General features: G+C 46.6%; 1 protein-coding gene across 1 annotated transcript in view; it reads left to right on the top strand.

The window, feature by feature from the left end:
* LOC149347942 (acetylgalactosaminyl-O-glycosyl-glycoprotein beta-1,3-N-acetylglucosaminyltransferase-like) overlaps positions 1 to 23,050 on the top strand; it is a 30,184-nt gene extending 7,134 nt beyond the window's left edge. Inside the window, exon 2 of the mRNA XM_089586047.1 lies at positions 21,591 to 23,050. Within this exon, the coding sequence (XP_089442173.1) occupies positions 21,591 to 23,050 (1,460 nt within the window). The remainder of the gene's footprint in view (positions 1 to 21,590) is intronic.
* The last annotated feature ends 235 nt before the right edge of the window (positions 23,051 to 23,285 follow it).

Below are 23,285 nucleotides of genomic sequence, written 5' to 3'. Positions count from 1 at the left end.
CTACCGGAGGCAAGATACAAGCAAACCCCGATGACACCACTCCCAACGGACGCCAACCCGTTCTGCTTTGCGCTTTCTATCTGTTACATATTAGTATATGATATACTATCCTGATGAAATTGTATCACTGACATAACTTTCTGAAAGCTTTGGCTGGGGTTGTATAAACTCTATCGAATTTTGTTCTGCAGTAATGTATTTTTTGTCTTAGCTCGCATTGTATGCACAGGATTATTTTTTTTTTGTGTACCCGTTTCCTTTTTGTTCATTGGTCGCTCTATATTTTCTGCCCACTCCCCTCTGCAATGCCTGCAAGGCCCCGAGGGTAAAATAAAATAAAATAAAATAAGAAATATAGTATGAGAATTTCAGTTGTTGCTGCGCTCTTCATGTCCAATATTCTTGCATAAAAGATTTTGAATATTGGAAAATTGTACTGTTACGGAAATATTGAAGGTGATGGTTCACTCTTCCGGTGTGTAGCAATATTTTTCTTTTAAAGTTCTTCCATCGATCGCATGGAACAATTAAGGCTGCCATAGGAAACCAATGGGGAACGCTTTTGACGATCGCGAGAACGTTAATAGCAAAGTAATGCAAGCCTGTTGACGGGACATCTGCGGATATATTGATTGTTATAGCGAAATCTTACAATATATGAACAAATTTCGTTCATAAACTCTTTCCCGTTCTAATGCTTTTGTCCGGAATTGTTGGGTATGACAGCCCTTTTTCATTGGTGACGTCATAGTGAGGCGGGGTTAAGCGGCAGGCTGGCGCTGAAATTCATAGCTTCTTAAGTATAGTCGCCTTAGTTTATTTTATTTTATTTTAGTTTTTTGCGTCGCAAGAGCAATTTTGCGGTGAAAAGAAATAGGGACGGTTAAGCTAGCCGCCGCGGTGGCTCAGTGGTTATGGTGCTCGGCTGCTGGCCCGAAAGTCGCGGGTTCGATCCCGGCCTCGGTGGTCGAATTTCTTTGGAGGGGAAATTCTAGAGGCCCGTGTACAGTGCGATGTCAGTGCCACGTTAAAGAACCCCAGGTGGTCGAAATTTCTGGAGCCCTCCACTACGGCGTCTCTCATAGCCTTAGTCGCTTTGGGACGTTAAACCCCATAAACCAAACCAACCAACATGATTAAGCCGTATAGCATTTTTAAAAGGAAAAGAGAATTGAGTTGACAACAACTAATATCTATACATTTTTAATTAGGAGTTATTGTTCTAGGATCAGTCCGAAAAACTCTGGAAAATACTCTTTCCAAACCGAGGAAAATCTTTTAACAATTCGAAGTTGTTTAAAAAAATTCGATTCTGCTGGCAGTCTCGCCTGAACGTAACAGAGGTTGTTTTCTGACCTTTGGATAGATTTTGACGCGGACTTGTCCGTGTGTGACAGACATAATGTGGAAATCTATGCGGCGAAGGCCCGAAGATCGGGGTTCGAACAGTGGAAGAAGAACGTTGGAGATTGGCCACATTTTGAAGATTGGAAATTCGAGGCTTTCCAGCAACTGTTTGCTCGTTTAGTGCAAGAAAATTAAGAGGTTACCTGTATTGGGCATGAAATGATGTAATATCAAGATCAAGCATGCGATGGGAACCGGTATAGTTTGGGCGTATATGCATGTCCCGAGCGGGTCCTTCCTTTCAAATTTCGCTTTGGGTACGCTAGGTTTTTCGGTAACCGATACAAGACGTCGACAGGGCTTTTCTAGAGCTCAGTGCTCGGAACATGCAGGAGCCGACGCTGCAGTTGATGACGCAATGCTCGTATAATTGTATCTATTTCAATTAAGCTCGTAACGAAATAAATAAAACCCGTAAATCTCCGAATCGTGTGCAATGCAAATTGAAAACCCCGATAGTCTATAAATAAAGAAAATAGGAAGAAAAACTCCAAAGAACATCCTCAAATTGTGTTGAAAAAAAAAAAACTGCAAGAACTCAGAACCCAATAAATTATCACGTGGAATAGTTGCAGCAATAAAACAGCGTGATTGAGGAAATGCGTTTGTACTCATAAAGGCGATGCATGACGAGAAGTGGTGCACATTTTGATCTCAAGGCCTGATCATTTAATCTATAGCGGTGGGAATAAATTATAGTTTAAAATTAAAGTAACTCAAGGGCGCGCAACTTCCAGACGTACCGAGACAAACGTGTTCTAAAATACGAGCAGTTTTTCTTTATTGTTACTGTTTTCAGGGCGAAAAACCGAGAGTGAGTTATCTGCCAAAATCGCTACTGAGGGGCGATCGTTTTGGGGACTCGGAGCTTGGCCTTTAGTATTCGCCTGCACCAATACGTTGTTCTAACCGTAGGCTTGAAAACTTTTGGCTAAATGTGTTTTCTTAGGCAGAATGTGTGTAGCCGAATCCTTGATTTGTGTTGCACAAATTGCTGCGTCATTAACCGTGCAAACGTTCACAAGAATTGCCCACAAGAGAGAATTTTTTTCAGCTTTCCATTACTGCGGCGTTTCTAACACGTGCGACACCGCTGGATACGGAGCATCTTTCGTAGGAGTATCCGTGGACATGTCTGGTTCCTCTATGCTTGTGGGCATTATATGGATGTTTACTGCCGCATTTTTATCGCGTGGTGCTGACGAAACTGAGTGGCGACCGGCGATTTGGGTTCGAGTGTTTGCAATGGGCACTTCCCTGACGGCAAGTCTTTGATAGATCCCCGGGCATTACCGTCATGTGCTCTAGTAATACTATTCCGCCATAAATAGTAATACCATTATCTCAATCAGTGCGCGTCTTCGGTAACAACAAATGAAGCACTGCGTTTCTAAACATCAGGTTAGCGCTGCCCTGAACTGTATTTGACGTCCAAATGCTCTTCATTTGTTCTATTAGTTCCGATTCATTAGTTCATTAGCCCAAAGGCTCTTCATGAATGAATTGATTAGTTTATTCCAGTCGCGGCGGGTGTCGGAGGGCCAGACGTTCATTAAGGCGCAATTAATACCGGAGATTTGTCAATAGACGTAAGACCGCATGATTCGTGGTGCTCTCCTACTTGGGCTCGTTAGTGCACATTTATTCGAGAGCATAAAGCAGCGCAAAAAATAAATAAATAAATAAACGGGGCATGCGGACAGGACAACGCACGGAATATCAACGTTATGTTATATACGGAACGGTTCCGATATATATTTCATAAGCGCGATGGTTTGGGCGACCTGGTTAAGCAACGATCGACACTTTTAGCGCAACGTAGGATGGGACATGAATGCAAGAACCCATATTATTTATAATTTATACCCGATGCGTTCTGAAAGGCGACGGCACCGTGACGATCAACGCTTGTCCGCACGCATAACAGCTCATCATGGGGAAAGAGTGATATAAATCTTTAATGTTACGGAAAATGTGTACAGCTGCCTTCCTGTCATTCGCCTTCAGGAATCCAACGACATCTGAATCGTTTACAAGAAAGGGATCATCCAATTCTAATCGCTTCAAATTCAGGTGTAAGCATTCAGCAATGGCCCTAAAGGTGCACTGAAGAGAAATCTGAACTCGTTTTTGTCCTGCCGGAACTTGACCTACACGTTCCTAGCGTTCTTAGAAACTTCGAGTTATCGCCCTGCGCGGCCGATTTCCCTAATTTAATTCCGATTAAACGTCCCGGCTCCCGCCTGTTTTTTGAATTCCCCGCGCACGGTGGGAGGAGTCGACCAACCTTTAAGCCAGACCCGTGGCGGCTTGCCGCTCTGCCATCGGCGGAGTGATACGTAGTGATCGATGAAAGCAAAGAGTCGACGGGTATTTTTATTTCCGTGGGCCTAATTTGCAGCTATGTAGTCTTTCACAAGATATATTTATTCAAGGAAACCCAAAAAACAAAATAAAAGCGAAAGCAAAGCCGCCACGCGACTGCCTGAAAGGCACTTCATGCGTTGGTCGACTCTTCCCGCCGTCTGCGGGGAATTAAAAAAAAAAAGCGGGAGTCACGCGTTAATCCGATTTAAATTAGAGAAATCGGCCGCACAGGACAATAAATCGCAGTTTCTAAGAATGTTGGCAGCGTGTAGATACAGTTACCGCGGCAAAAAGGCGAGTTCAGATTCCTCTTCAGTGCACCTTTAATATTGCGAAGTTCCGACTTCAGATACGATCATACGCAAAGTACATTCAGCCTTATGCGTCATAGGTCTGACAAAAACTTTCTAGGGTTCTAGACTGCACAGTTTGCTTTTGACAGAAAGGTATATATTACTTTTGACAGGAGCATAACACGCATACCATACCTTCTGAAAAGGAGGGCGTTTTTGCCGTTTTTAGCCACAGTTCATTTCTGTCAAAAGCGAAATGTGTTGTGCAAGCGGTATTTAGCAGAGTGAGCAAAGTGCGTTTTGTAAAAGCAAAATCATGACCTAAAATACTTTGCAAACAGCTTCAAGTAAGCTAGCTTGTTCGTAGTACCGAGAAAAGAAAACAAACAGCCTATAAATGTTTTTCACAGCTAATACGCATAAGCCAGAATTCTCTTTGCGTGCATCGTACCTGAAGCAAGAACTCAACAGAAAGGTGTCGTTATATTCTTGCCAGAAAATTTGCAGCGATCACAATTAGATGATCCTTTCCTTGTGAGATATTCAGAAGCTCCTGTTGAATTTCTGAAAGCGAGTGACAGCTTGACAGGGCAGCGTGATATGAAGAACCGAAAGGCCTCTTTGCCTATTTTCCATAGACATTAAATATTTATTTTACTCTTTGCCGCACCATGAGCTGTCGTATGTTTAGACAAGTTTTGATCGCTATGGGGCTGTCGTCTTCCAGCATGCTTCGGGTATACGTTCTGGTAGCGTCTGTGTTTGTGTTCTCGTCTTCGTGTCCTGTCCTGCATTTGCGCTTGAAGTGTTGTCGCATGAGAGAGCTATATACTCTTTTGTATCGTTTCGCACGAGATTCTCATTTACGTCGATATGATTGTACCAAATTCACCGCGCTACCTCTCCTATTTGCGTCAGTTTATATGTAGTGGTGGATGCGAATCATTTGCTTGTAACGTGCACACGTTTTTGAGAGGAGCGTGAGAAACTCGTGTGCAATCTGATGAGAGTGAATGTCCCGTTGGACGACGTTTCTGGCATCGTGCATCCTCAGGGCTTCCCCCCGAACTGAGCGATGGCCAGTAATAAAAAAAATGTTTAGCTCTGGGCAGCGTAAGCAACGAGGAGAGAGAGAGAGCGAGAGAGAGGCGATGGAGAGCGCGCGGCAGCGGCGGCGGCCCCGGCATGCTAGCTATGCGCCGCTACTGCGCATGCGCAACTGGCGAGCGCGGCGGCGGCACCTCTGAGGCACCCGCACAGCGACGGCGGCGGCGCGCCAACTGTGCGCCGTGTGACGTCACTGCTCCTCGCGCATGCGCAGTATGGCCCTTTCGTCAGCTCCGCGAAATGGCTCGGTGACTCGCGTATAGTGTTGCTTTCGCAACAAAACACTCGAAGTTTTTCGACTACACTGGCGGCCTCGCGGGACAGTGATAGATACGAAAAAATAATTCAAATGGGTGACTCAGGCGGAACCGTTGCCGACATGCCATGGACTGTAAGGCTAATTCCGCCTGTATGTAAACACCGCCACCGAACGGATGAAAGCTGGTGAAGACGACGATATCCAACGTGTATCGCGAATCGTAATATGCGCAATTGTTTCTTGTTGTTTTCCTTGCCCTCTTTGCCTGTATATTGGAACCTTTCAGAACAAAACACACCGTTGATAGTAAGCGCCTCGCTCTGTCCATTGGCTCATCTCGTTTTAATGTGATTTTTTAAATGTTGCTGAAGAATAAACTGCTTATAAAAGCGACACTTGTGGAACGCTCACGAACCAATGAATGCCTTCCACATGCTGTACAAAATGAGCTGGTACCGCATTGGTAAGACTACAAATCAAAATCTCAGCGCAAACCAACTAGACGAGTTTTAACCCAGCGTCCCATTAGGCTGGTGGCAGCCAATTTGCGACAGTAGCGATAGGTTCATTCCTGTATTCAGACATACGCATGTATAGGCATTCGTAGAAAAAGGAGGCTGACTGTCCACTGACAGGCCCTTCGCCAAAGAGTTCCAGCACACTGGTACCTATAAGCGCAATGCATGACTTCTCGCAAGTAGTTTCATCTAATACACTGAACAAAAAATGCAGGCTGTTTAGCTCACAATGAGGGCACAGTAAACGGCAATATATTATTTACTGTACACATTTACTACGTGACGCGCAGATCAGGCATTTTATCATCAAAATGAAAGAAGTGTACATCGGCGAAACGGGAAAAAAAGATGAAGAGAACTACAAAACAAAACCCTGAGCTTGATTGTTCGTTTTTAATTGAGAAATAGTCTTACTTTCCCACATGAAGTAGGCCTCGAAAGGTATTAAAATGTTTCTATATTGGTTACCGCAGTTTATTGTTACTCAGGCCGAACTAAGGTTGTCAAGGATGTAGTACTTACGCAAGTAGTATGTAATACTTGTTTAAATATTTATCTGAGGGGGAAATAAAGTCGTGTTTAACGTCACGGTAAATAAGTACAACCACGCGGAGAAGTTGTAAAGCTTATCTCCTGAATAAATAACGGTCTTGCCGTTTACCTGCGATACACGGCGGTCGTATATCGTTTGGGAGAATTTTCTTCTGCCCTAAACTGTGGGTCCGATAAGGATAAGACAAGGTGAGCCGCAAGAGGCCGCTCCGTGATATCGGACGTGCTCTCCAGAATGGTCGCGTATGATCCAGTCTAGAGCACTGCACGGGCCTCAATCTGAGGCCCGAGCCCGGCCCGGGCCCGAGACCTGAAGCCCGAGCCCGGCCCAGGCCCGCGGCTTCAAGCCCGGGCCCGGCCACGGCCCGCTAAATTATCGTTCTAGCGAGCCCGGCCCGGCCCGTGAATCCCGGAGTGAAGCCCAGCCCGGGCCCGGCCCGGCCCGTTTCACAGTAACGCTTCAGGTATACTGCTCACTCTGAGCAAGTAGACCGCTACTACACCGATAAGAAACTGGCCGACAAAGGTTCTGAAACTGCAGTTTGGCTTTCAGAAAGTTTGTTCTTTTTAACCCAGAAAGAAGTGATGAAGAGTAGTGCTCGCCAGGCCCGTCTTTTGGAGAGTGATCTCGTGTAGGTGGGCAAAGATAAACTCGGAAGTACCGAGAGCTAAATAAAAAGGGCTGCATACACTCGTAGTAGTCGACTTTGCGTTCCCCCATGATTTTAATCAGTTATATTCTGCCGCCCTCGAAGTATATATATTATAGCTGCCTAGCAAGCAGTGGGATGACATTTCTTTTAGTGAACGCGATCTTACAGCTGGAGCTCATAGCTGAACTGGTCGCCTTTCAGCAGAAACGAAAAGCTAAAAGGCTTGAGTATTTCACGGTATGTGCTTAAAGACTATAAGCGTCCTAAACTGATATGTTCTTCCCAATTGCATTTCTCGTAGTGTATAGGTATGTTTTGGGATGGCGAATGATCAATGACCAATTAAGGCCGGTTGAATTTTACTCGTACTGCACCGCGGCGTGGAAATAAGGAAATAAATAAGCCAATGAATAAAGCTTAGTTTTTTTTCTCGGCGCGTACTATAACCCATGCTCATCCATGTCGCTGCTACAATGCCGCAGTTGTGCACTTCCCTCTGCAATAGCGAATGAAAAGTCGGACACCAGCCGTTTCTGTACGGACCCAAGCCCGACTCGGGCCCGCAGCTTTAAGCCCGAGCCCGGCCCGGGCCCGCAACTTCAGGCCCGGGCCCGGCCCAGGCCCGGCAAAATAAATCATGTCCCGGCCCGGCCCAGCCCGCGGGCCGGGCCGGGCCTGGGCTTTCGGGCTGGCCCGAGCCCGTGCAGTGCACTAATCCAGGCAGCCCACTCACCAGCAGCCGCACATGTACAGGGTGTGGGCGGCCTGTGTGGTCGTCAGGGCCGCAGAGTCGCGTGTCTTCAGATGACTATATGTATGTAGTCCATACTGAGCCAAAAGCAGTCACGTGATGCGGAAGGTCCAGCTATATGTGGCCCATTGTCGAAAATTGGCCATATATAGTCGTGATATGTGGGTGCACCAGCTGTATGCGGCCTATTCCGGAGAATGAACCACTTACCCCTGCCACCTCTTTGCCCTGCTGGAGGGTATAAAGTCTCAGAGTCTTTGCATTCATAGCTAACTGAAGGCGTTGCTTCTGGGGTAAATGACGTCACTGTCCTACTATGACTGAACTGAAAACTTCTGCAGAAGAGGGAAAATACGGGCTGGTTGGTACATGTTTTACGAATTGGAAAAACAGCGCAAGGGAAGACGACACAAGAGAAGGACAAAACACCAGCGCTGACTAACAACCAAATGATTTATTGCTACAGGTGAGGCAGCATATAAATGAAATGGCACCAGTAAAAACACAGAATAAGCATGAGAGAAAGATACCGCGTAACCACACAACTTGACTAAAAAAAAGGCACGCCACTGATTAAGATACGCAAGTTCCTTAGGTAGTAGATTTATCGATGGGCTGCTGATACAGGTGTTACCTAGCTTTTTGATATGGCAAGCCTCCGAAATGAGCCTTGTGGTCTCACCTTTATAACGGGCGATGATAGTGGTCCGATTGAGACCTGTAGCAATAAAACATTTGGTTGTTAGCGCTGGTGTTTTGTCCTTCTCTTGTGTCGTCTTTCATTGCGCTGTTCCTCCAATTCGTAAAACTACTGCGCTCACCTGCTGACCAAAGACATGTTACCAAAGTTTGCCTAAGCCGTAAGAACACTGTGATCCCTGGAGCGGGCACTTTCGAGAGTGTGTCATCTATGGCTATATGGCCCAGCTATGTCCGGCCGTGGAGTACAGTGCGGCTGTCATTAGTACCTTCACCGGCATGTGGTAGGGCGAATGGTCTGAGGAGCTTGTCCATCTATTTCCTACCTGCCCGTCTTCTACAGCGACAGCTGTAGCAAAGAAGGTTTCTCTGACCTGCGGCTTTGGCGTAACATCACGCAACGCTCATTGGTCAGATGCAGTGACACCACACATGACGTCACTGGAATGTACCATGGCAACGAGCCATGCTCAGGGGTCAGAACACAGTGACGCCTCGAGTAACATAAAGATGACGTCTGGAGCACTGTAGTAGAGAAGTAGACGAATACTAATGAATAGACGATTTATTCACCACCGCAAACATATGCCGCTGAATATCGCGTTAAGCAGTGGTAGCCGTTCTTTGAGTTGTTTTTTGCTTCCTTTTCGGTCCGGGAGCAGGCGCCGGCATCTGTGAGGTATGGCGAAAACATCATCGACATGCTTGTCATCACAGTTTCAAGGTGGTGTTCAATACTGAGGAGTTACATCACTCGCCATGCCGATTTCAACAGGTGTCCACTTATATAGAACCTCTTCGGATTCAGGGGTGTGCGTTGACGGTGCAGTGAAGATGGACACCTTGGGACTGTGCGTCACTCGGCAACTTGCGGCAAGGCGATAACTTATCCGGAGGGCAATTGCCGTACCTGATGCCCCTATTGTCCTCTAGGGAGTGAAGTCATCCATCTCGGCTGACGAAACGTTCGATTAGCTCTCTGTTCTCTCGACAGCGATGCTTATCGCATGCATTATAGTCTCCACATTCCAGGAAACTGTTCTATTCGTAGGGGGCATGAGGGACAAAAGACGCATACAGACGAAGCAGATACGACACTAGATCTCAGCTCCATATTTTTCAATGGAAGACAACTGGTGAGAAGTAGGCGTCCTGGCGTGTCTTGCTTTGCAGACAGTGATGTAGTACCTGTTCCACCAGCTGGACAGCTGACTGATGCTCAGTGATGTACAAATGACTGACATTTTACAGCTTTTGACCGCGGATTCTAACAACCTTTAGAATACAAGCACTTCGAGAAGATCTTCTGCGCACTCCGGTACGATCATCTCGCCGCTTATATAATTCATTTAGCATACAGCGCTTGCACGGCTCCACCAATGCATTCAACAAATCGTTTCTTCCTTGCGCGATCGAATTTGGGAATAACTTACCCGAAAACATTGTCGTTGAAACTAATCCTTCCAACTTTAGACAGCTACTCATCGACCATTTCCAAGAAAAATAAAACTTTCCATGTATCAGCTGCGACGTGCTACAAAACGATCACTTTACTGGACACGTTGTATTACTGTGGTGTGTATTTCTGTATGTTTTTTTTCACATTGTTTTTGATTGACTATGTTAATGTATTTACTATTTTGCTTGTTTTTCAGGTTGTCTTTGGTTGACTTTATTATTCGTTTACTGTTTTGCTTTGTCTAGTTTTCTTTCTAGTTTTATTCTTTTTTCTGTCTCCTTTTTTTGCCTTTCCTTATGAATGACCGTCGGACACTTGTATCCCCCCCCCCCCCCCCCGTTATGGAATGTCCCCACGGGACCCTTAAGGGTTAATAAATGATGATGATGAATCGATGTGAATGCGTTCTCATCATGCACACGCTTAGCCGAATGATTTTCAGTTCTACGCTCGCGAAATGCACGTCCCATCGTCCTATGAGCAGCTGGCAGGGACTAATACTTTTAGACTCTGCAGTAACCCTGCAGTAACGGAGGTACAGTGTTATCTTGTTTATTGTCTCCCCAGCTTCGCACCACGTGTACTCTCGGTTAACTGTGAGGCTGGCGTGTGTCGGCACTGCGTGCTCACATACTGGCGGCTACCTTCTGCATCAGCTCGTGAATGCAAAGCAACGAGAAGAAAAGTCGTGCGGGGATGTTCTTACTTTGAGAAAGTTCTATTCAGATTCTGTTTATTTTCTTATACGCTTTCAGCAGCGTGTACACGAGTTATATCTGAGGCCTTTCTATAGCTGCTTTTTTCCGCCGTTCGTAAAGTGAAGAAATTCGTGAAATCGAGTTTCGCTGCAAATTGAGGTTCGCTCTGGCACGCGGGCCACGCTCCGCGCATCCAAAAATTTCTTTAGACAGTATATAGACTGTCCATAGACTTTTTTCTATGTAAAGTCTGTAGACTTTCTAGAGACAAGTCCTATAGACTAGTCTATAAATAATAAAAATCCTTTATGCTGTCTATAGACAATCTACATATTTATGGCCATACACTTTTAGTAGACTCTTTTCTATAACACTCTGTAGACTACGAATAGACAAAAAGAAATATCTATAGGAAAGCAATAGAGTCTACAAGAAGACTATTGACAGTCTATAGACCATTTTTATTAGGCCGAGGAGACCCGCCGCGGTGGCTCAGTCGTTACGGCGCTCGGCTGCTGACCCGAAAGACGCGGGTTTGATCCCGGCCTCGACGGCTGAATTTCGATGGAGGCGAAATTCTAGAGGCCCGTGTACTGTGCGGTGTCAGTGCACGTTAGAGAACCCCAGGTGGTCGAAATTTCCGGAGCCCTTCACTACGGCGTCCCTCATAGCCTGAGTCGCTTTGGGACGTTAAACCTTAACAAGCTAAGCTATTAGGGCGAGGAGCTTAACTATCGTCGAATAGGGATCCTTGGACGTCCTAGGGTCTTTGGCCAGTTATTCAAGGATTCTCCAGAGATTATTAAATTTGGCGTAGTGGGCCTTTTACTAAGGATTCACTGATTTGTACAGAGATCAGTTGACGTCTAAGGATCCTTTTTATCCTTGCGCATTTCGTGTAGGTGCATGTGATGTGCAACAGCGCATCAACCTTGAGTTCCCCGTGTCGGCTTAGGATCGGTGACGACGGAAGCACACCACTCCGTCGACGCTGCCACTTTCTCGGACAAGGTTGTCAAAACATAGCCGTTTTGGCTCCGGGAGAAACGTAAAAGAGGATGTTAGTCTGCTCTCCATTTTTTTTGTTTTTCAGATTATTTGAAAACTGCTCTGGGCTGCCAATGCACACAGTTACACAGAGTGAATTGCATTTTTTGTATGCCCTTCCATCCGCGGTTGGATAGATTAGCCAACGACCAGCACAGAATGCTATCCGATTGTGCTTTGAAGACGAACAGAAGGAAGCAGTGGCTCACCTTTAAAACAACAGCAACCGTGGTCCGAGCTCAACTGAATAACGGAAAGAGCATCTGTGTCTTTAGAAGACCTCACTGCATACAGTAACAACGGTCGCGTATAACGTATACTGCAGACATAACCGCTTTGGTAGGAAGAGGTTATCCATGCTATTCGATAACCTTGGAAGAAGACAAAGAAGTGTTGGAAGAAAAAGAGCACCTCGGTAGAATAATTTTGAATTTGTTTTCTTTCAATTATCCTTTTGTACAGTTGTACAGTCGAACAGCTTTTCTATGCCTCCCGATCCTTGGCATGTCTCCCAATATGTGTATGGGCCGTTTGTTGTTAGGGCAGAATTAGACTGAATTAGACTCCACTGATGTACCGCGGGTGGTTTTTGTTAGGACAGCAACAACAACAGTATTAATTTTAGACTGCCAATCTTCACTCGATTTGTTTTGCGAAAAACGCCTTTGAGCTACAGTCGTTGTTAGGACAGAATTATAGTGAGGCTCTGCAGAGCAAGCCTCTCCCTCTGCACTCATGTACTGCGAGTGGTTGTTGTTAGGACAGCAACAACAGTAACAACAGAATTAATTTTGATCCACCAATCTTCACTCGATTTGCTTCATGAAAAACACTGTTGAGCTGCAGTCGTTGTTAGGACAGAATTACAGTCAGGCTCTAAATAGCAAATCTCTCCCGCTCCACTCATGTACCGCTGGTGGCTGTTGTTATGACAGAAACGACAACAGAATGAATGTTAATCCGCCAATCTTCACTCAAATCATTTTGCGAAAAACGCTTTTGAGCTGCAGTCGTTAGGACATAATCATAGTGGCGCCACTGATGTACTGCGGGTGGTTTTTGTTAGGACCGCAACAACAACAACATAATGAATATTAATCTGCCAATCCTCACTAAACTCGTTTTGCGAAAAACGCTTTCGAGCTTTAGTCAGTCACCGCCTGTATCGCGGTCAATCCTCCACAGTGGGTATGCGCCATTTATCCCATGAGGACAACAACAACAACATGATCATCTTATCAAACTCCGTGCATACGCAACGCTCAGTGTGTGAATGCATGGAAACTCTACACGGAGCAGCAAGCACACAATCCATGCAGCAGGGCAGTTCAGGCGTAGTTTGAATGAACCTGCAATCCTTTGTTTCATTTTTCCCTTTTTTTTATTTCTTGTCTTGTCGGAAGGGCCTCAGCTGCTTCGTTGGGAACGCGGCGCCCTCGATCCATGCAGCAGGGCAGTTCAGGAGTAGCTTGAACGAACCTGCAGTCCTTTGTTTCATTTTTCCCTTTTTTTCTTTCTTGTCTTGTCGGAAGTTGTCTCAGCCTCAGCTGCTTCGTCGGGAACGCGGCGCCCTCGGCTAGAAACAACTGCGTAACAAGAAGGAGTCGAGAGCGAAACGCTAGATGTAATATAGCAGGCGCTCCTTCATATTTACACAACAGCGAAGCCCCGACGTGACTGTATAAAGCTCCACGGTCCTTATTTTGTGTTACGTTTGCGACAGCGAATGTACACAAGGAACAGAGGAGCGTTACCTCGAGGAATATTAAAAGGCCGGAGCCCCATGCGCGCTGGCGTTGATTTAAAAGCGCCCTCGACTTAATTACTTCCAGCTAGGGTAGTGCGCGACACATGGTTATAAGACTTCAAGTTCTCTCTTGTATAAAGCGTCAGACGTTTTTTTTCTTGGACCTGAATGACTAGAGCTCGTCGTGGCGAAGGCGGCAGATTGAGCTTTAAGAATCTGAACTGTATTTACGGCGGAATGGAGATAACCACTCTGCTGTCCGGATGAATGATACCTTGCGAGGACAGGGTAGTATCTTGCGCTTGATTCGATTCTGAATGCGTGTCTGTCATTCTCGTTTAAATAACGCCTAGAATCTGTCTGGACGGGAGGTTTAATTTAGATAAGGCTTTGAAGCTGCAGAGACCTGCCTACACAGTTAGCTTTAGTTGTAGTCACCACTCGCGGGCCTTAGAGTCGAGTGATGAACTTCATGAACTCGACAGCTTCATTAAATTTTTTTTTTTGCGCCATATAGGCTTGTGCACGGTACAAAGCTGATAAAACAAATGCAAAAAACATCATTCTGCACTCAGGGCTGTTGAAAACGCTGATGTGAGCCCTTACTCGAACTGTTGAAGTTCTGTCGTTCTCCGCGACAGATTGCGACCTGTCATCGTGTCCGTTTGAGTTTTGTTTCCTATAGTGCAACTAGATCATCAACTCTTGGAAGGTGTGATATTGCTGTCCACATTTTTTTTAACAATCCAGTATATAGGGCTGAATAAATAGAATGCGTCCTTGAAGCACAGTGTCTTCTTGATTGTAAGCAGCATCAGAGCTGCCACAGACGCACTAGAAACAGGAATAGCGTTGGAAGAGGAGGAGGTTGATTTGGTTTATTGAGGTTTAACGTCCCAAAGCTATTCAGGCTATGAGAGACGCCTTTGTAGAGGGCTCGGAAAATTTCGACCACATGGGGTCCTTTAACGTGCACTGACATCGCACAGTACACGGGCCTCTAGAATTTCTCCTCCAAAGAATTTCAACCGCCGCGACCGGGATCGAACCCGCGTCTTTCGGGTCAGCGGACGAGCACCATAACCACTGAGCCAGGAAAACTTTTATTCTAGCGTTGGCGCGCCACACCTTGTAGAAATGTTGTTTTAGCTAGGCATCAATGCACACGCACTTTGCGCGATGCACAGTAAATGTAAATCGGGATGGGGACGGTAATGGCTGGGCGGCTTGAATCTGGGGAGCTGCCGCACTTCGGACTTTAAAGATTCAAGGGAAATGAAACTTCGGCTTCAGTTGCAAATAAAAAGAGACCAGAATGCAAGGCGTCGACGATTTGCGTACTCCGTAATTATTAACACTCGAAAGGACCTTCCCCGCGGTAAACTGTATCCATATCACTCTCTTGCGCCTCTTCGCTCACGGAGAATAGCGAAAAATTGGGCGCCGATGGAGAGGGATGTTACTTTTGCGGTTTACGGTAAGTGAAACTAACGCACTATAGCCTGATACAACTCAGATTGAAGCTGAAAATATGTCGCGCAATGGAGACCCCCAACCAATGCCATAGGCCTGTCGTCATGACGTCACAGTCAGCAGCCCTGCACCTGCTAGCGTGCATATTTATGACGGCCGTGGCCAATCAAAACAGCCAAAAATTAAAAATTAGATACAGTACGAAAGAAATCGCTTTCTTATGACCCTTCTATAGCTCTGCTGCAGCGCGATGGGAATTCGTTGACCGAGTAATAGTTGATTCGATGACTGAGTGATTGACGTGTCTGTTGTGATCCTAATTGACCGCAATCATCAAGAGCGAGATTGTGCGGCTTTGAGCCTGGTGCTTTTGTGTATTCTGCATGGAAAGGGCCAGCCACAGGAACAAGAAAACATATGGCGACTCCCAGGGCCCACGTGTGGAGCGCGGGAAATTAAACTCCTGGCTCATATGCAACCGCTAACTCTGACCTCTCCCCACTGCCTCCGAACATCACGCACAACAAACACGCTCTCATCAACGCCACTTGATGGCCTGAACAGCAAACAGCTGCGGAACCACGGCGAAACGAACCCCTCCCGTATGAGCGGCGGCTACAACAGAGGGCGCTGGCGAAAATCTACTTCAAAGGGTCCCTCTATACTGAGAGGGCAACACAATTCTTTCATGATGCCGCCGTTCTCCTCACTTTCACGCTTACTGCTTATTGTCACCCTCCGCCCGCATCTGTGATTGGTCCAGTGCGACCACGTGATGCACCGTACGCCTAACGGTGGTTTCTATTTGCCTTGGAAAAAGACAAAATTTTGTACGCGCGAGTAATACACGGCCGCGTCGCAGCCAATTGCTCGAGCTATAGTGCACGAATAGTCACCCAGAAAGTGAAATACTGTCAAACCTCAAAGTCAAAAAGTGCCCTGTGTACCCTTAAGTAATGGCCAACGAACACGTAGAAAAGTGATCTCCCATTCCACTTTCCCCTTTTTATCTCTCCCTCCCTTCCCCTTCCAACGTGTAGGGTAGCGTACTGTACTGGGTGTCGCCTAGTTAACCTAAGTTAACCTCCCTGCCTTTCCGTTCATCTCTCTCTCTCTCTATCAAAAACTGGTTATGACAGAGGTGTAAAACCACGGCCAGGCTTCGCACTCTTCACATCCTCCGGTAAAGTTTGACCTTTGTAGGGGGCGCTACGAGCGATAATGGGCATGGAGTCGTCTCGATAGTCACGAAGAGGGAGGAAACCAGTGGGAAAAAGGAATTGTCGCTACTCTGTCGGCATGGAGCGACCATAGCCGGGCCACAAAAGGTGTGGTAACGAACGTCGAGCAGTGGATTTCCGAGACGCAAAGGAGGTCGCTGTGGCGCGATAAAGGGGCGGCGAGACTACAAAGGGCCTCAGAATGCGCATGCCTTTGTGGCGAGCCCGCTGTCTCTAAAGAGGCTGGCAGTTAATTTACCTAAGGCGTGCGCGAGTGAGAAAGCCCGCTTGGTGTCTCTACAACGGGGCCATTTGTGAGCATACGGTGCGTGTGCGATTAGCGACAGGGTTTATCCCGGCTCGTTAGTAACGCTACAGGGAGAGGGCACAGAAGAAGAACGAACTCTGCGGCTCGTTACGCTCCTTTGGCGATCAACGCGACGGCGAGCGGCGCGTAAAAGGCTTAACCCTTTAATGCCTAGGCGTTCAAAACGCGACGATAAGAGTTACGAAGTTGCCGCATTTCTTCGCTAATAGTTGATTAATTGCAGAAATTAAAAAAAATGGATAGGTTTATTAAGAGAAAGATAATTGGAACATAGTTTAGTTAAATTTAATGCTTTCCGAACGCCTTAGGACTATAAAATTGCTGGAAAATACGCGCCACCATAAAGTAAAGGAAGGGCAAGATTTGAAATTGGTCTATGATCTGACAATACAGTATCACTACCGCAGAAAGTTTTGGCTGTCTCGCCGTTAGGGTTACGATTTGCATGAAATGATCATTAAGCAGCCTTCTGTATTTCTGACGAGCAAAATTTTGACCTTGCTTTGATAAATGTGCTGGGAAGAGCGATCTTTGAAATTATCTTAACAGTTTAACTAGATCTCCGAGCAGAAGTAAAATTCACTCACGCTTCTACGCTCTGTAGCATTGATGATACGCTGATCATTACAGTCAATTGAAGGGACGTTGTGAGATAACTCAGTTGAGCTTTTTTTTTGTGATTCACGATAGCTGTACCTGCTATGGATGTTTTATTTTTTTTCTCCTACAGCACAATTACCGAGATGTTAAAGGGAAAGTTGGAATGCTTTTTTTCTCCCTCTACTCGAGCTCACCGTGACTTTCGTGGTCACGTAAGGAGTGGTGTGTTTGCTTTGATTTTATTTACCGCGCTTGAGTTTTTTTTTTTTTACTTTCGTCTTCCTTCTGCTATAAAAGTGCACCAATTGCACGCGCGCATCCTGCGTTTTCTCATCCTTGCACTAAAAAAAGAAAATCTCCCCTGACGTCACAACAGTTTAGCTGTGGAAGCGGCCTCTGAAGGTGGCACCCGCCTTTTCTTTTTCGCTGTTTTTGGACTACACTATATGGCCTTCGTTTTCCATGTATCGTCTTCTGTGAAAGTAGCCTTTTTTCTATTGGAAATTGGTAATCAATGGACCCATGACAACCTCAATTCGTTCACAGCGTACTTTTAAGCGCGTTCAGCCCTCGTGCTCCAGGTCACCATTCCTATTATTTGATGCACACGGAACACACCAATGTTCCGCTGAGGTCCGAACGCGGCGATGATCTGGACGTTTTGTTGTGCGTGTTACGAAAAGGCTTGATCACCGTATAGCTTCCGATACAGAATAATCTTTTTGTTCCCTACCCGAGTTAGCCAAATGTGAAAAATGTGAATATGGGGAAAAAATTCACAATTTCATTTTTTGACCTTCACCTTAATTAGCAAGGACGCCCCCCCCCCCCCCCCCCCGCCCCTGCCCTAGTAACAATCACCTAAAATCCCTTGGTGCAGCTTTTAAGCAGGTCTGGGTTTTTATGTTTGGTCCTGTGTATTACGCTATTGTTTCGCACAGTTAACTGAGGGATCTCGAGCGAAGTGTGATATAAGATGTCGGCTTGAAACTCATTGTCATATGTAATTCACAAAGTTTGGAGGCTAAGTTTTTTTTATTTTACAGGGTCGCGTAGCTTGTCAAAAATGATACCGCAGAATGTTTTATTTTGTGCAGTTTTCGGGAGGGACTGTTTTTAAACTGAGAGGGCAAGCTGAATTTGTTCTTCCACCGAACATGAAACTTCCACTTTGTTTTTATTCAAATAATTCCAGACTTTCGCTGTGGTCGTCTAAGTGTGAGCATTCCTATACCTTCCCAATGCACATGCAGGAGAGTTCGGAGCTGTAAACGAAGTAAATCACCTCTTAAAAGAGAGAACAAAAAATAAGCGTGATCTATCTGTTGAACAAAAGCACACAGTATCGTATAGAACCAAACGGGCGGACTGTAATAGTGCCGCCTGCTATATATATATTCACTGCCAGATGGCGCTGTTCTCAATGCAGGTGCTACGCGGCCTTTATGCGGAGCAATTCAGTTCTCGCATTATACTCCACGTCTACTACTTGCGGGACCTTTTTGGGCTCTGTGTCATTTCGCTGCTTAAGTAGAACGCTCTTGCGCAGGCTAGTTTGTTCACGTCAGGGAATGCAGAATAGCACAAAAAGACACGGAGGAACAAAAGGTCTTTTGTTCCTTTCTTTTCTTGCACTTCTACTTCCCTTTACTTCCGTGCTCTCGTGCACCGCATCTGCTCGAGCTTTGAACGTGAACGAGAGCGCGGCGTCGAACGGACCGTGTCTTTTCATCCACTCCATCTCCCGTTCGTTCTTTACGATCGACATCTCGAGTGATCTTTCACTTGCCTTTTTCTTTTTTCAAAGTGAAAGCTACTCACTTTTCATTGCGTTCTTGCTCTTGCAAGCACCCGCTGTAAAATACACACTCCAGCTGCGTCTGCTATTTTGTTGGGCGCCCCGTCGTCGTTAGGCCTTCGCAACTCACCCCTCTAACCTTTCATCCCTGTTCTCTTCGTGAGCGTCGGTTGTTTCACTTTCGCTCGAGCGCATGCACATCATGGAGAATTCATTTTGAAAGGCGGACCTGTGAAGGGGCTGCGTGTTTGTTCTTGCTTGAATTATTTACGACTTGGCGTACGTATATACTCAGGCGCAGGCGCCTCGTGAGAAGTTATGACTCTACGATCACTCATTCCAGACTTTAGAGTCCGCGCACTGACAGCATGGTTGGAGCGAAGTGCATCCGCCTAGCGTCGCTAAATGAAATCGCCAGCCTGAGCTTTGTTTTTTTAAGTAAGACTGCTAAGTGGTGAGAGAAAGATCGGAAGAGTTGAAGGCTTTCCCTCGTGAAAACTTGTCGGTAGTAAATTCGTCGCCTCTCTAAAAGAGGCGATTAAATTCTGAAGAACCTATTTACTGTCAATGGATGCTTTTGTGAATGTTCATTGCTCAGTTCTGTCATAGTCATTTGAGAGTCGAGTCATATTCGATAACGCTTTTTTTTTTACCGTCTCTATCACAGTCGCTCTTTGTAGGTCACTTGTAACCTCTACAAAAGCTGAGCGTTCGCAAGTTTTCCTAGTCGATGTGATGCATGTGAAGAATTTGAGCGTTTAAAATTTTATTTGCTAGATGTTTCTCTTAATCACCAAAGGTGCACCTAGGTTATTGTTTAGACCTTGGAAGGAATAGCTACAACGTTAGTTAAGAGAGTTATAGTTTAACTGGTGAGGTCTTTGTGCCCATTTTTATTTCGGTTGTTCGTTGCCATTGGGAGGACGGACAGTTCTGCAGAATGAGAGGCTGAGTATAATTGTTTTTACCATCGGCATGCTGTTTGACTCTTATTTAAATCCAAGTACACTGACGTATTTTACAACTCGCCCCATCAGAATGCTGTCGCCGATGCTTAACATCGAAATGGCAACCTAGTGCTGTGCAGCTGAGGTACATCGGCGGAAGTCTGGACTGTTTCATTAGGCTTGACCTTATGATGTCTAGCCAATAAAACCGTCTCATAAAGGTTGTGAACATCCAAAAAGAAAGAAGTGAGGTACAAATATGAAGTACAGGTGTGAGGTAGAGACCTGAAGTACAGGTGTAAGGTAGAGGGATGACGTAGAGGTGTGGGGCAGAGATGTGAGGTAGAGGCGTGAAGTAGAAGTGTAAATTAGAGATGTGGAGTTATAATGTAAAGGTGTGGGGTAGGGATATGAAGTAGAGGGATAATGTAGAGCGATGGTGTATAGATGTGAGGCAGAGGCGTGAAGTAGAAGTGGGAAGCAGAGAAGTGAAGTAGAAGTGTGGTGTACAGGTGTGAGGTAGAGGCGCAGAGATGGGAAGTAGAGTGTCACGTTGAAACGTTAAGTACAGGTTGGAGGTAGAGATGTGAAGTGGAGGTGCAAGATAGAGATGGAGTAGAAGTGTAAAGTAGAACTCAGAGATAAAAGCGTGTGAGCCATGATGGAAATGTGTGAGGTATAGCTGCCAGTGTCACTTTTTTTTGAGTAGATGAACTGTCAGCGATTTTCTTGCTATCCGGTCACTGAGCATAGCCAGTTCTGTTAGACGCCCACCTGCTAGTGTGCTGAAAATGTCAAAAGCCTGAATGTCCCAGGCTATCATTTTTGAGAGTGCAGTTCTGCCTTAAATCTTGTCACATAACAGTGCACGATACGAGCAATAACTTTGTCACGACAAGCCTTTCGTGGATGCTTGTTCCTTATGTCGGCACTTTGCTGGTAACGAGGGAGGTTCGTAAACTGTCGGCTTAGCCTTTAACACTTGCTCATTTCTTAAAGAGAAGCCCGCCAAGAGAACCAATGCATGCATGGGGTAGACGAGCCCGCTCGCGCCGACCTTATCGGGTGCACATATTTTCTGGGGCCACTTGCCATGTTCCAGCATGCCCCTTTTTCCCCCCGCACTTTTGATTATCATCGAGCATGCACTGTAAACAGCACCGCATGTATGCGCACAGAATGCAGTTTTCTGAAATGCGAACATAACTGCCACAGAAATCTTGGGGAATGTGCAGAGCTGCGAAGAATGAAAGCTTCGAGCTCGAACCTCCCAATACCCACTGGTCGGCGAAGACACCGGAGAAGCACGTTCAACGCTGGAAGTTTGACCGCATGTGCCTTGTACGCTGCTACACGCAATGCCTGTTCATTGTACCAGGACAGCTGAAAGCCTAGCTCAGCTGTGCTAGTTCCTCGCGAGAAATGTTAACGTTCAGTATAGTAGAAAGAAAATAGATATATCCCGATCGACGCTTCAGCAAACTTATGACTAAATGCATCTTGGGGAAACGCTTCATGCACGACGCTTTACACTGCAGTCGGGCATGCACGGACTTGTTTGCTCCTGCACGCAGGGTACTCACCTCTCCTCACGCATCGTCGCAGTGCACGCAGGCACAAGGAGTGATGACGTCACGAGAACTCTTCTGATCCTAGGCCAAACGCAGGTGCCTGTCTGCAGAGTCCGCCAGTGGCCACTCGCCAATGGTCCCTGCTGGCGCTGCTTGCGGCGTTCACCCTCTTCAACGTCACATACTGGTACGCTCAACGGGACTCCTGGAAACGGGTTCCTGCTCCGGATTTCTACCGCGCCACTCTGCTGAGTCACCACGACTTTGAAGCGAGCCGTGAAGAAACGTCTCGTTGGAATGACGTGCCTCTTGAACTGCTCTTCTGGCGCCCTACGGAGGCATTGCTGAGTGGTTACGGTAGGCTGCCCTTTCCCGTGGAGAACGTCAGCTTCCTGCCGGTGGCGTACTCTGTGGTCCAACGGTGCCGGAACACTGGTCCTCTGAACCACATCTTCTTCGTACACAGCGCCCCGGGTAACTGGGTCAAACGCCAGCTACTCCGCGAGACCATAGGTGACGCCTACATGGCGTTAAAACACTCCTGGACTACCGTCTTCTTCGTGGGTATGTCTCGGAACCTGCGCGTCCAGCAGATGGTCCTCGACGAAGCCGAGAGGTACGGTGACGTTGTGATGCTCCCATACATAGACGCGTACCGCAACCTAACGTACAAGTTCGTATACGGAATGAAGTGGACCATGGACAATTGTCCCGGTACCCGGTACATCGTCAAGATGGACGACGACATCGTGATCAACCTGACAAAACTCATGGCCTACCTGAATCTGAGGACATACGAAGAACGGCTAGCTCTACATTGCTACGTCTGGACCAACATGATGGTAGAACGGAACACCGACTCCCCGTGGTTCATTCCTAAAAAGATGTACCGCAAGCGTGTTTTCTCCCGGTATTGTTCGGGAAGCACGGTCCTCTTCGACAGCAGGGTCATGGAGGCCCTGTACAACGCGTCGTTCTTGGTGCCTTTCATGCCTGTGGACGACGTCTACGTTACCGGGGAGGCCGCTAAGGCTGCCTCCATTGGACACGTGAGGCTCAACCGCTTCTATGCACTCTTCGACGACAAGTGGGAAGAAGTGGCCAGGGGAAAGTACATGTTCGCCCAGATCTACAGGGCGAAGAACCGCAGGAGAAGCTGGGACCTGATTATGCGGGAGCTCAGGGAGCCAACGCTGGCGTTCCTGGACTATGAGGCGCCTTCGAAAGAGAGCGCGGCCAGTGGCGTAAAAACCGAAGAGTCGGTTTCTGCCGACGAAGAGTCGGCGGCGCCGTCGAACTCAAAGCCGATGATGAAAGAAACGCGGGTGGAATCTAATCTTCATAGAGACAGTAACGTGCCGTCACATGATGTGGCTCGAGTGACCGCAATAGCCAATGGTAACGCTGCACCTCTGCGTATTGCCTCCAACGTTGATGACAGGACAGAGTACCAGGACAAGTCTGGTGTTCCTCGTTCTGCACCGGAGATTAGTAAAGGGACGATCTATAAGAGTGAAGAGAAATCTGGGAGAGGAAGCGCAGTAAAGGATGATTGAACGCCCGTCACACGTTTAAGAACAGTAAGAAATTGACTGTGTGCCGAATGGGCAATGCAGTAACACAACTTCAAGACTTAGCCACGTGACCAATTCAGCGCACCCTGAACTTCCAAACAAAGGGGTTTCTTGCTGTGACTTTAACAATTATGTGGTGTCAAGTGCTTGCGGGACAAGTAACATGTGTGTTGTGTAGGAATGACAGCATGTGAAACTTGTATGATCGCGCACAAGA

The sequence above is a fragment of the Amblyomma mixtum genome, chromosome 4 (genome assembly GCF_055824585.1).
Source record: "Amblyomma mixtum isolate Tamu chromosome 4, ASM5582458v1, whole genome shotgun sequence".
In the NCBI taxonomy this organism is placed as follows: Eukaryota; Metazoa; Arthropoda; class Arachnida; order Ixodida; family Ixodidae; genus Amblyomma; species Amblyomma mixtum.
This window is presented reverse-complemented; position numbering and strand designations above follow the sequence as displayed.